The 12886-nt window shown below is 44.8% G+C and overlaps 1 protein-coding gene across 3 annotated transcripts in view; it reads left to right on the top strand.

Annotated features, from left to right (window-relative positions):
• Positions 1-12886, top strand: part of SYN3 (synapsin III) — a 211938-nt gene that overhangs the window by 185815 nt on the left and 13237 nt on the right. For all 3 annotated transcript variants that reach the window (XM_033951194.1, XM_033951193.1, XM_033951195.1), the window contains exons 8-10: positions 5855-5997; positions 10975-11049; positions 11979-12081. In XM_033951194.1, the coding sequence (XP_033807085.1) occupies positions 5855-5997; positions 10975-11049; positions 11979-12081 (321 nt within the window). The remainder of the gene's footprint in view (positions 1-5854; positions 5998-10974; positions 11050-11978; positions 12082-12886) is intronic.

Genomic DNA, 12886 nt, shown 5'->3' with positions numbered 1-12886 from the left:
TTTCAAAAAGGCAAGTCAATCGCCAAAAACTGCATATGCAAATCAGGTTGGCAGAGAGTAGCGAAGGTTCACTAAATTTGCATGTGCCCATTGTCAGCCTAGCTATCGCTACCATTCAGCATTCTTAGCTGACATTACTTATGTCAGCGAGGCCTATGGGAAATTATATCAATCTGACTCTGGCATGGGAATGCAGATAGACCCTGAGGACAGGGAAACTGTTTTAAGTATCCCTGTTATGTTTTAAGTAGCCTTGATTGAATCATGACTAGCTAAAAGGTGTTAATGTCTGATTAAGAGGGTGCTTAGGACAATGGGTCCAGGTGCACAGATCAGGGACAAAGAAGCCAGAGACTAATCCCATCTTCCATGCTTGCAAGTATCACACCCTCCTTAGCAATTAAATTAACCATTGTTTCAAACAGTTTGCAAGTTCTAAACAGAAAGATACTGGGACATACAGGTTTCTATATTCAGCCAAGGTATAAAAGCCTCCTCTCTGCAACACACATCTATCTCTTTCTATCTAGCTATCTCTTGGCTCTTGGTTGGCTCTCCCTCTCTCTGTCTATCCTTCCCTTTATCTATGGAACACGAAGCTTAGACCATCCCCCTTCTCTCTCTCTCTGGCTCTTCCTAGAACTGCAAGTTTCTATGTCTCTCTTTGTTTCTGGACTATGTAAGGCAGGGAAACTGCTTTGCTCTCTACTTAATTGTAATGCTTAATTGTAATGCTTAGAAATATTGCTTTTTTGTAAGCCTATTTCTATAATATATTTTTTATGCAATCACCTCTGGCTATGCCTTCTTTATTCTACTTCCTGGTGAGTCACCAGCGTTTGTCAGTACGCCTTTCACTTAACCCCTACCACCATACATTGGGGGGCCACTAACAAAACTGACACCCATCGCTGGTGATAGCGATCGGCACATGCGGAGAATAAATGCACAAATTAAAAAAAAAATCAAAGATCAGCAGGAAAGATACCCACTCCCTCCCACCGCTGAAGTCAAGCAACCCCCCCCCTCCATGGCAGCAGAAGAGATGCCCACTCTCTCCTGCTGTCACTCAACCTCCCCCCCCCCCCGACAACTTCCCCCCACCCGCCCCTCCCTACCTTATTCAAGAAGCCCGGACGGAGGAACGCCTACCCTCTGACTGATAGGCCCACCTCATAGAAACATAGAAATAGATGGCAGATAAGGGCCACGGCCCATCTAGTCTGCCCACCCCAATGACCCTCCCCTACCTTTCTCTGTGAATAGATCCCATGTGTCTATCCCATTTGGCCTTAAAATCAGGCACGCTGCTGGCCTCAATAACCTGAAGTGGAAGACTATTCCAGCGATCAACCACCCTTTCAGTGAAAAAGAATTTCCTCATACAAAATGGTGGGCCTTCCCCTTCCTGGTGCATCCTAGGATGCACCAGGGAGGGGTCTAAGGCTCTGATTGGCCCAGGCTGACACACCCTATGGGGGGGGGAGGGTCTTAGGTGTGTGGGCCAATTAGATCCTTAGGCCTCTCCCTGGTGCGTCCCAGGATGCACCAGGAAGGGGAAGGCCTGCCATTTTGTAAGAAGTGGGCCTGCTAGTCAGAGGGTAGGCGTCCCTCTAGCCAAACTTCCTGAATAAGGTAGGGAGGGGTGGGGGTCATCGGGGGCATGGGGTGGGGAGGAGTTAGCAGTGTCAGGTGATTGTGCAACGTGGCAGGAGAGAGTGGGCATCTCTCCAATTTGGGGTTTATTTGTTTTAATTTGCGTGGGGGGGGGGTCTGAGCTGTCAAACCTTATTTTCCTGTCAGTGCCTGAGCCAATCAGTGCTCAGGCACTGATCAGAAAGTGAGGCAATGACAGCTCAGACCTGTCGGAATATTTTGACCGCAGATGTGGCACAACGAAGTTAAGGAGTCACTTGATGATGATAGAGAATTGCTTGGAGTGCTAGAAAACACGGAAAAGACCATGATAAGTCGCTTTGATAATCCGCATGCTAATCCAGTTGGAACCGGTTTAGCGACCGCTTTAAAGGCAACCTTAAGTTTTGAGAATCTGTCCTTTAGTCGGTTAGGACTGTTTTTCTGAGTTCCTGGTTAAGTTTAGGAAATTTAATCGCGTCTACATAAGTAATGGATCCTGAATCTAGCCAGACGGATTTTGACTGGCTAGATTTGGAAAATTTTCAGCCCAAAACCTCACCAGTGAGTTTTGGCTGAAGATTAGTTGTGTGCTCAGTGTGGCTCTTTGAAAAATCATCCACTGTTATAACCAACTACATGTTTCTGTCCCGAAGGAGGAAATGAGGCATCTATTGGTTTCAGGCTGGATCTAATTTAGAACTGTTTTGGGCTATGATTTGGTTTTGATAGTTTTGGCTGAGTCCTTTAGGGGAGGGCACACCTGCTGTAAGCACATTCACCACAAAACTTTCAATTTGGTTCACAATTTGATGTCTGGGTTTTCGAAATACCAGCCTTCTTAAATGTATGTACCTAGTGTTGAAAAGGGGTGGGCACTGGACTCATTGAGCGAGAAACCCCTTCCTGCCAAAACCCTCCCCATGTAGAAGCCAGTGGCAACATCAAATTAAAGGTTTCTCGATCTCTCTGTAGAGATAAGTTCCTGGAGGAAATGAGCATGAAAAGTACCCTGGCACTTGTGACTCACAGACTGGCCACTGGGCCCATTGGACCCCGGTCTGACTCATTACAGCTTTCTATATATGTAAGTTTTAGGGGAAATGTTTCTGAGAATTCAATTCTCAGCTAAAATTGTACCAATCCTTACTTGTAAGAACATAAGAATTACCGCTGCTGGGTCAGACCAGTGGTCCATTGCGCCCAGCAGTCCGCTCCCACGGCGGCCCATAAGTCAAAGACCAGTGCCCTAACTGAGTCTAGCCTTACCTGTGTATGTTCTGGTTCAGCTGAAGCTGTAAGATACAACAGGAACTCCCTGACTCCTATCTAATATCATTGATTCTAGGTACAAAAACACTCCTTACAAAATCAAAACTTATTGGAATATGTTTATAAATAAGATGACAGCAAATGCAAGTTCCAAAAAGCATGGTTAGCTAGATCTTACCCAATCGCTTGCACTTTCACCCTTATAAGCTTCAATTGGTGCAGAAGTTACAACCTTCATAAGAACATAAGAATTACCGCTGCTGGGTCAAACCAGTGGTCCATCGTGCCCAGCAGTCCGCTCCCGCGGCGGCCCCTAGGTCAAAGACCAGTGCCCTAACCGAGACCAGCCCTACCTACATACGTTCCGATTCAGCAGGAACTTGTCTAAACTTTGTCTTGGATCCCTGGAGGGTGTTTTCCCCTATGACAAACTCCAGAAGAGCGTTCCAGTTTTCTACCACTCTCTGGGTAAAGAAGAACTTCCTTACATTTGTATGGAATCTATCCCCTTTTAACTTTAGAGAGTGCCCTCTCATTCTCCCTACCTCGGAGAGGGTGAACAACCTGTCTTTATCTACTAAGTCTATTCCCTTCAGTACCTTGAATGTTTCGATCATGTCCCCTCTCAGTCTCCTCTTTTCAAGGGAGAAGAGGCCCAGTTTCTCTAATCTCTCACTGTACGGCAACTCCTCCAGCCCCTTAACCATTTTAGTTGCTCTTTTCTGGACCCTTTCAAGTAGTACCGTGTCCTTCTTCAAGTATGGCGACCAGTGCTGGACGCAGTATTTCAGGTGGGGTCTCGCCACGGCCCGGTATAGACAATGCAATGAGACAAAATGACCAGGTGTTCCTCAAGTGGCCCCCGAGATCACAAGACATTACCGTTTCTGGCTTTTTCCTTTGGGGGTCCGTACCTCCACTACCCGCAACTATGGATGATCTGCAGGAACGCATCACTGAAGCTATAAATGCGATCAGGCTGGATATGCTTCAGAGAGTCTATTCCCTTCAGTACCTTGAATGTTTCGATCATGTCCCCTCTCTGGAAGCCCTGAATATGTATACCCTAGAGGAAAGGAGAGACAGGGGAGATATGATTCAGACGTTCAAATATTTGAAGGGTATTAACGTAGAACAAAATCTTTTCCAGAGAAAGGAAAATGGTAAAACCAGAGGACATAATTTGAGGTTGAGGGGTGGTAGATTCAGGGGCAATGTTAGGAAATTCTACTTTACGGAGAGGGTGGTGGATGCCTGGAATGCGCTCCCGAGAGAGGTGGTGGAGAGTAAAACTGTGACTGAGTTCAAAGAAGCGTGGGATGAACACAGAAGATTTAGAATCAGAAAATAATATTAAAGATTGAACTAGGCCAGTTACTGGGCAGACTTGTACGGTCTGTGTCTGTGCATGGCCGTTTGGAGGAGGATGGGCAGGGGAGGACTTCAATGGCTGGGAGGGTGTAGATGGGCTGGAGTAAGTCTTAACAGAGATTTCGGCAGTTGGAACCCAAGCACAGTACCGGGTAAAGCTTTGGATTCTTGCCCAGAAATAGCTAAGAAGAAAAAAAAAAAAAAAAAAATTTAAATTGAATCAGGTTGGGCAGACTGGATGGACCATTCGGGTCTTTATCTGCCGTCATCTACTATGTTACTATGTTAGAGTCTGGTCCAAGTTCGATTATCGCATCGATGTTTGCTGAGTAACATTGAGTGTATGTAAGATACCCTATGAAACTTTATGAGCTGATGAAACTGCAGCCTCAAAGGTGAAAGAATATTCCAATAAATTTTGGTTTTGCAACCATTTACGAGAATCAAGGAGTGTTTTTGTGGTGACCCTGTAATACTAACTTATAATGAAAATGTCAAAGCTGATTCAGAAGTGCAGACAAAAGTACATCATATGTAACATGCATAAAAAACATAGAATCCTCTATTTCATGGTGGTTATTTGTTTCTTTGGATGGGGTTTTTCTTATGATTCATTGATTTTATCTCATTTAATTCACTTTTTATATATGATTTATATAGATGTGAACACACATTCTCGCTGCTTCAGTTATAGCTATAACTTATTAAAATTTGATGAAACGCTTAACATAAAATTCAAAGCGTTGTACAATAAAAGTTGTTTAAATATTAATTATGGGGCTGACTACAAATAATGAAACTGCAGACTGTGTACAAGATGCAGGCAAATTTTAATATGACAAGAACACAATATATAAAACCCTTTTACCAGTAAAGGGACCCGACGACACGGTCCGTGTTTCGGACAAACCTTCGTCAGGGGTCCATGGTAAAATAGGGGGGCTAAAAAATGCCACAAAAAAAATTTTGAAGAATCTTGACGGGATGCCTGTGTGTATCAAGTTCGCCAAAAAAGCCAACAGCAGTAAAGTTTTTTGGTTTTGGTTGCTCCTGGCTGATTTTTTCTGCAGATTTTTTTTGGATTCCTTTTTTTGTTGTTGTGTTTGACTAAACATAATCCTTATGAGACAAAGTTGAATGGGGAGAGGACAAGAAAACAAAACATATACACTTGAATCGTGTTGGGTCCAGAACTAAAACGATTAATGGACTCTCTATTAGGTTTGCTATATATATCTTTTTTATATATGTTACAAATGTTGTACTTTTAATCAATTGATTGTTCTCACTGTTGGTTGACTATGTCCCTTCACCCCTTCTGGGGTTGCTTTTATTGTGGGATACAGTGATTCACAAGTGTGGCACGCTGTGGGTTACCATGCTCGGAAGAATCAGCTGTCACTGAGAATAATGGTGCCAGTAGCACTCCGCATGGGTTATAACCCCAAAGTAAAGCGCAGGGGTTTCCCTGAGATACCGGAGCCTGTGGCCCAGTCCGATTAGAGCCACCGACCCTGCACTGTTACAGGTCTTATCTCACGTGTCCCACTTTGTTTTGTTTCTTTGATGACTTCAGGTGAAAGTCGAAAGTCAATACGATTTCCAGGATATCACTAGCATCGTGGCCATGGCTAAAACCTACGCAACCACTGAGCCTTTCATTGACTCCAAGTATGACATCCGAATCCAGAAAATCGGCAGCAGTTACAAGGCTTACATGTGAGTGCACTGAGCTCGAGTCGCTTGCGGTTACTGCAATGCCCTGGAACAGCGGGTGGGTGCATGCTCTAGAGCAGGGGTGTCAAAGTCCCTCCTCGAGGGCCGGAATCCAGTCGGGTTTTCTGGATTTCCCCAATGAATATGCATTGAAAGCAGTGCATGCAAATAGATCTCATGCAGATTCATTGGGGAAATCCTGAAAACCCGACTGGATTCTGGCCCTCGAGGACCGACTTTGACACCTGTGCTCTAGAGTAACACAGAATGTGGATGCCGTCTCCGGCCTTACTCTCTCTTTCCTCTGCCCTCAGCAATGAAGAGCGTATATTCTAATCTCACAGCATAAATCTGTATGCCTGCATTGCACACTAATTTAATCTGGACCTTCTGAGTCCAAAACAGATTCAAGGTGACTAACAATTTGAAAATTATTGATATACAAATTAATGCATTGTGAACAGAATTAGAAGATACAGTTCTATAGGAGGATAGGAATTGATCAGTTTATTTTATGAACGATGCAGAGTTAGGTAGTAGGCTTGGGTTGGTAAATTGTGTGGTGTAGATACCAATGGGAAAGATCCATAGAGTAGGTTCAAGAGTTAATTTTCAAAGGAGAACATTGTCTTGGAAGTAGATTTTTAGCTTCTTGTGAAAAGTGAGGTACAGTAGTTTGGTTTGGATCTGATGGTTGTTGGGAATTAGTTGTAGGTCCAGTATATGGAGCTGAAGAGGTAAGTCTTCTTATGAAATGTAAGGTAGATTGGTTTAGATCCTAAAGTTGTTGGAAGACTCTTCCAGACTTTTGCACCAGAGAATGTAAACACTGTGTTGAATATGAGTTTGAACTTGAGGTTTTTTCTTGAGGGGAGGTTCAGCTGTATCCTGTCAAGATTTCTGGGCGAGGAGGACCATGCCGAGGAGAATAAATGAATAAGTGGGGTAGCGGAGCTTCCGTGGAGTATGTGGAATATTATGCAGGAAAATTTGACATTTATTCAGGCTGTGATGGGCAACCAGTGTAGTCATATTTTTTTTCAGTTTGAATATGAGTCTTATTGCCATGTTTTGTATGAGGAGCATAAAATCTGTTTTACTCTTTTCGGATCTTGCCAGGTACTTGTGACCTGGGATGGCCATTGTTGGAAACAGGATAATGGGTTTAATAGACCTCTGGTCTGTCCCAGTATGGCAATTGTTATGTTCTTAAGAGATGGGCAGCCAAGAGGGAGCCACAGCCAGTAGATGTCAACTCATTAGAGGGCTTACAATCCCTTGTTCTCGCGCCCTCTTCGCATGAGCTGAACTTGTGCATTCTCTTCTGGTTCCAGCCTGGAGTGGGATGTGTAGAGGTGGCTTGGATTTCAGTGGTAGATCTGGCCCAGCTCCTAAGGTGAGGGGTAAAATCAGTAAGGTGCCTTCAGACATACCGAGTGCAGTTTTCTCTATCTGGGTCCTCTTGTATCAACAGTGAACGAGTTCAGTCTCCCTGTAGAAAAGAATTTACACTTCAGGGAGCCTGAGTCACAGCAGAAGCTCTGAGAAGCCAAATCGTGGCTCGTAATCCTTGGCTATCAGAAGACTGTGTACAAGACAGAGTTTGTCAGCGTCAAATAAAGGAATATTATGGATGCAAGATCCCTTTGGATTCTGGGGTAGAAATAATTGAAATTTGGATAATAAAATTGTGGTAAGCTGGAAATACTTAGGTAAAAATGCAGAGATGATGGATTTTATGGTACAAGGGTCACATGTTGAAAGCAGACAGGAAACTGTGCATGGAGGTCCCCGATGAGTTGCTTTATGTGAAGGAGACTCTACAAAAATATGGCTAAGTGCACATATTCTTAATTTAAAAAAACTGTCACTGCATACAGGATGGGGGAGACAGCTAATCTACCCAGGGAACAGGCCTCTGCAGAGAGTAAATTTGCCCTTCCATGCACATGAACATAATATTTCCCTCTGGACTAAATTCGGAAACACCTTAAGCCCAAGACAAAGGAAGATTCAGGTCCAGGAGACTTTATTGACAGGACAATTTGTAGACATGTTGCCAAAGTAATCTGTAAAATGGTTAAAAGGAAAATAAAAAATTAAAATAACCTGGATTTGACTGTTTCCCAAATGGTGCACTAAGAGACCTGTCCAGAATGCTAGGGAGGGGTGATGTAATGAAAGAGACTGGGGCAGGGCAGAGATGTGCACAGCCTTTCACTAAAAAGCAATGAACTAATCCAGCTATGGACAAAGTGGGACACTCCCCAGCTGCAGACACCGTGAAGAAAACTGGGGTTTTCTCTCACCTCATAGCAGCTCAGCTGGATAACCTGGTGGTGTGAGTACCTCACTCATCAGAAAACATCAAAGTATGTCTGAGAAGCATTAATTGGGACTGTATATCCTTATCAGCCAGGTTAGAGGCTTCAGAGAAGGGTCAGTGCATGATGGAAAGCAGGGAAAGAAGTATTGGAGATCAACTGAAAGGGAGGCTATCATGCAAGCTCCATATCCATAGGAACAGTCAGGACTAGAAGGCAAGCGATGAAGCAACTAAGTAGTAGATTGAAAATAAAACAGAGAAAATATTTCTTCACATAATGTGTAATTAAACTCATTGCCAGAGAACGTGATGAAAGCAGTTAGCTTAACAGGGTTTAATAAAGATTTGGATAATTTCCTAAAAGTCCATAAGCCATTATTGAGATGGACTTGGGGAAATCCACTGCTTATTCCTACATAAGCAGCATAAAATTTGTTTTTCTCCTTGGGATCTTGCCAGGTACTTGTGACCTGGGTGGCCACTGTTGGAAAGAGGAGGCAGGGCTTGATGGACCTTCGGTCTATCCCAATATGGCAATTCTTATGTGAGCCAAGTGTAGGACAGTCAAGCCATTGTGACATCACTGGTGAGATTGGCTCTTGGGCATTATGACATCACAATCTCAGCTCTGGAATGTTGCTACTCTTTGGGTTTGTGCCAGGTATTTGGGACCTGGGTTGTCCACTGTTGGAGGCAGGATACTGGGCTTGGCGGACATTCAATCTGACCCAGTATGGCAATTTTTATGTTCTTATGTGAGCCAAGTAAAGGACAATGAAGCCATTGTGACATCACTGCTGAGGTTGGCTCTGAGGCATTGGTGGAATGAGGCATTATGACATCACAATCTCAGCTCTGGAATGTTGCTACTCTTTGGGTTTCTGCCAGGTACTTGGGACCTGGGTTGGCCACTGTTGGAACCAGGATACTGGGCTTGATGGACCTTTGGTCTGGCAACTATTATGTTCTTATTCAGTGCTGCCTTTAACTAGAAAATAAATATGCTTTTTCCTCTACTGCCTTACAGAGAGAAGTGTGTGTGTGTGTGTGGGGGGGGGGGGGGGGGTAATAGTGTTCCAGCTGTGGAAGGAGGTTTGATTTCATTTGTATATCATCTGTTACAGCTTTAGGAGAATCCCTAAAGGTGAACTGGCAGATGTGAAATTGTAAAGTGTGAACATCTTCACTTCTCTGCCTCTTTTCATCTTAAACTAAACTAAGCCTTAGGTTTATATACCGCATCTTCTCCACTGAAGTGGAGCTCGACACGGTTTACAGAGTTTAAAAAATATGGGAAGAGAGAAGAGAAAGTTTACAAAGCATAAAAAGAGGGGATGTAATCAGGAGAAGAGATTATTATATGCTAGAGAAAAGCCAGGTTTTCAGTTGTTTCCGGAATAGTTGGAGGGAGCCCAGGTTCCGCAGCGAAACAGTGAGATCGTTCCAGAGGCCCGTGATTTTGGAGAGGAGGGATCTACCCAGTTTACCTGCGTGGAGGATGCCGTGTAGAGAGGGGAAGGATAGTTTAAGTCTGTGGGCAGATCTGGTGGTAGTTGGTGTCGGGGCGAGGAAGGATAGAGGGATTAGGGGCGGAAGGATGCCGTGAATGATCTTGAAAGCCAGGCAGGAGCATTTGAAATGAATTCTGGAAAGTACTGGGAGCCAGTGAAGATTGGTAAGTAGAGGGGAGACGTGGTCATATTTGCGTTTAGCAAAAATCAGCTTAGCCGCAGTGTTCTGCGAAGACTTTTTTTCGTTAGGCCTAAGTAGACGGCGTTACAATAATCGAGTTTGGATAGGATGATGGATTGTACAAGGACGGTGAAATGCTTTTGGTGAAAATAGGATCTAACTTTCCTCAGCATGTGGAGGCTGAAAAAACAAGATCTTAGATCAAGTGTGATGTCTGAGCCTTGAGCCGAGGCTGATCCCTTCTCAGACTTTTATTAGCTGCGTTAGAACTCAGCTATTGATGTATTCAGGGGGATAAATGTGAGCAACCATGTAATATAGAAGGGGAGGGGGGTAACGTCCTGCCACCAAGCCCAAATTTAGGAATAAGAAGCTGCTACAGTGCCAAATGTTTGACAGGCACCAGACTGGCTTAGAACTGGAAGGATGGCAGCTCATCTTAAGCAAGTCAAACATTGTACTTACAGGTCCTGGGTAGAGAATGACATGGGGACAAATTTTTCCCCATCCCATCCCCGTGAGTTTTATCGCTGTCCCTGCCCCGTTCCTATAAGCTCTGCCTTAACCACTTATGATTTTCAAGTGTTTGAGGCTTGTGCAGATGAGGATGGAGCTTGCAGGAATGGGGCAGGGACGGAACAGGAAAATGAGTTCCCGCAGGGATGGTTAAAAATGTGTCCCCGTGTCATTCTCTAGTCCTGGGTGCCCCAGTCTTCATGACTGATCAGATTTCATTACTGCTACCTGCCACATACAGTGACTGCTAAAACCCCTAAAATAATGTTATTATCCAAATCCTTTTTCTTGCTTCACAATGAAAACAAAGGTGTCCGGAACAACTGGAGAAAGCTGGGTGAGACCCTAGACTATAGCAGGCACCTGTCAATATGTGCGAAGATCCCTGATATATAGGATCGAAAAGCCTTAAGCAAGGTTTCAAAGAATCCTGTTTCTTCCCACAGGAGAACATCCATTTCTGGAAACTGGAAGGCTAACACGGGTTCTGCCATGCTGGAGCAGATTGCAATGACGGAGAGGTGAGGACAGGATGCTCCCCAGAGTGTTAGGACTTGTGCAAGAACGCTTGTCACCCTCCGATCTCCACTGCTGCCATGATCCTTTGCACTAGAGAATGACATGGGGACAAATTCGTCCCTGTCCCTGCAGGAACTCAATTTCCCTGTCCCGCCACCGCAAGTATTTTTGCTGTCCCTTTCCCTGCCCCATTCCTGTAAACTCTGCCTTAACCGCACAAGCCTCGAACACTTAGGATTTTAAAGGGTTTGAGGCTTGTGAAGATGAGGACGGAGCTTTCAGGAATGGGGCAGGGACAGGAAAAGAAGTCTCCAGGACGGGATGGGAAAATGAGTTCCCGCGGGGACGGGGGAAAATGAGTTCCCACGGGGACGGGGGAAAATGAGTTCCCGCGGGGACGGGGAAAAATGTGTCCCCGTGTCATTCTCTATCTTGCACCTTCTGATTGAGCAGAGCAGCCCAACGCTATATCTCTCTGGGTTTCTAGGATGGGAAACGTGCTGAAACCCAGACTCAGCCTCGGAGCCAAGAGAATGTTTTGTAGAGATGGGCATTCATTTGCAATAGTTTGGAAATAATGTTTGATCATTCGCTTATAACAGTGTGCAGTCTTTTGAGAGAGCGCACACGAGGGCATCCTTTGCACATGTGCAGACGGTAAGTCGTCTCTCAAGAGTGCACACTCAATGACTTTGCTTCTGTGACAAAAAGATAAATTTGCCAAATGAAAATGCATAAAACAAACATTCCTGGTGATGTGAAAAGAAACATTTCTGTTTGCCCATCCTTAATATGACTAAGAGCAGGAGAAGCGTAGATAAATAGCCCGTTGGCGAGGTCAGGCCGGAATCTTCTGTTCTGCTAAGCTAGTTTTGACGTCATCGCCCTACATGTCTGCTGACTTCATGCTCTCTCTTGTGCAATTTCACAGGTACAGGCTGTGGGTTGATTCATGTGCAGAGATCTTTGGTGGGCTCGACATGTGTGCCGTGAAAGCTGTACACGGGAAGGATGGCAAAGACTACATTATCGAGGTGAGTGGAGCTGCAACCCCCTCCCCCCCCACCAACAGATTTAATTGGAACCTCAATTTTATAATCTAGACCAGTGGTTCCCAAACCCTGTCCTGGGGGACCCCCAGCCATCCCCCCCCTTCACCAACAGATTTAACCAGAACCTCAATTTTATAATCTAGACCAGTGGTTCCCAAACCCTGTCCTGGGGGACCCCCAGCCATCCCCCCCCTCCACCAACAGATTTAACCGGAACCTCAATTTTATAATCTAGACCAGTGGTTCCCAAACCCTGTCCTGGGGGACCCCCAGCCAGTCGGGTTTTCAAGATATCCCTAATGAATATGCATGAGAGAGATTTGCATACCTGTCGCTTCCATTATATGCAAATCTCTCTCATGCATATTCATTAGGGATATCTTGAAAACCCGACTGGCTGAGGGTCCCCCAGGACAGGATTTGGGAACCACTGATCTAGACTCCAGCAGCAATATGTGCCTCAGTGCTATTCCGCAAATATCTACTTAAATTACTAAACCCCCCCCCCCTTTTTTACAAAACTGTGAAAGCTGTCTTTAGTGCTTTAGATTGCTGAATGCTCTGCACCGCACCCGACACTCATAGAGGTCCTCATTAGCCCAGGCCTTAGCCTTGAACAAGATGAGGACCAGAGGTGACTCCTTCGCAGGGGATCTCAAACCAGTTCTTAGGACATTCCTATCCAGTCAGGTTTTCAGGATATCCACAATGAGTATGCAAATCTCTCTCATGAATATTCATTGTGGATATCCTGAAAATCCAACTGCCTGGGGTGCCTCCAGGACCA

Source organism: Geotrypetes seraphini, chromosome 7 (assembly GCF_902459505.1).
Source record: "Geotrypetes seraphini chromosome 7, aGeoSer1.1, whole genome shotgun sequence".
Taxonomy (NCBI): domain Eukaryota; kingdom Metazoa; phylum Chordata; class Amphibia; order Gymnophiona; family Dermophiidae; genus Geotrypetes; species Geotrypetes seraphini.
This window is presented reverse-complemented; position numbering and strand designations above follow the sequence as displayed.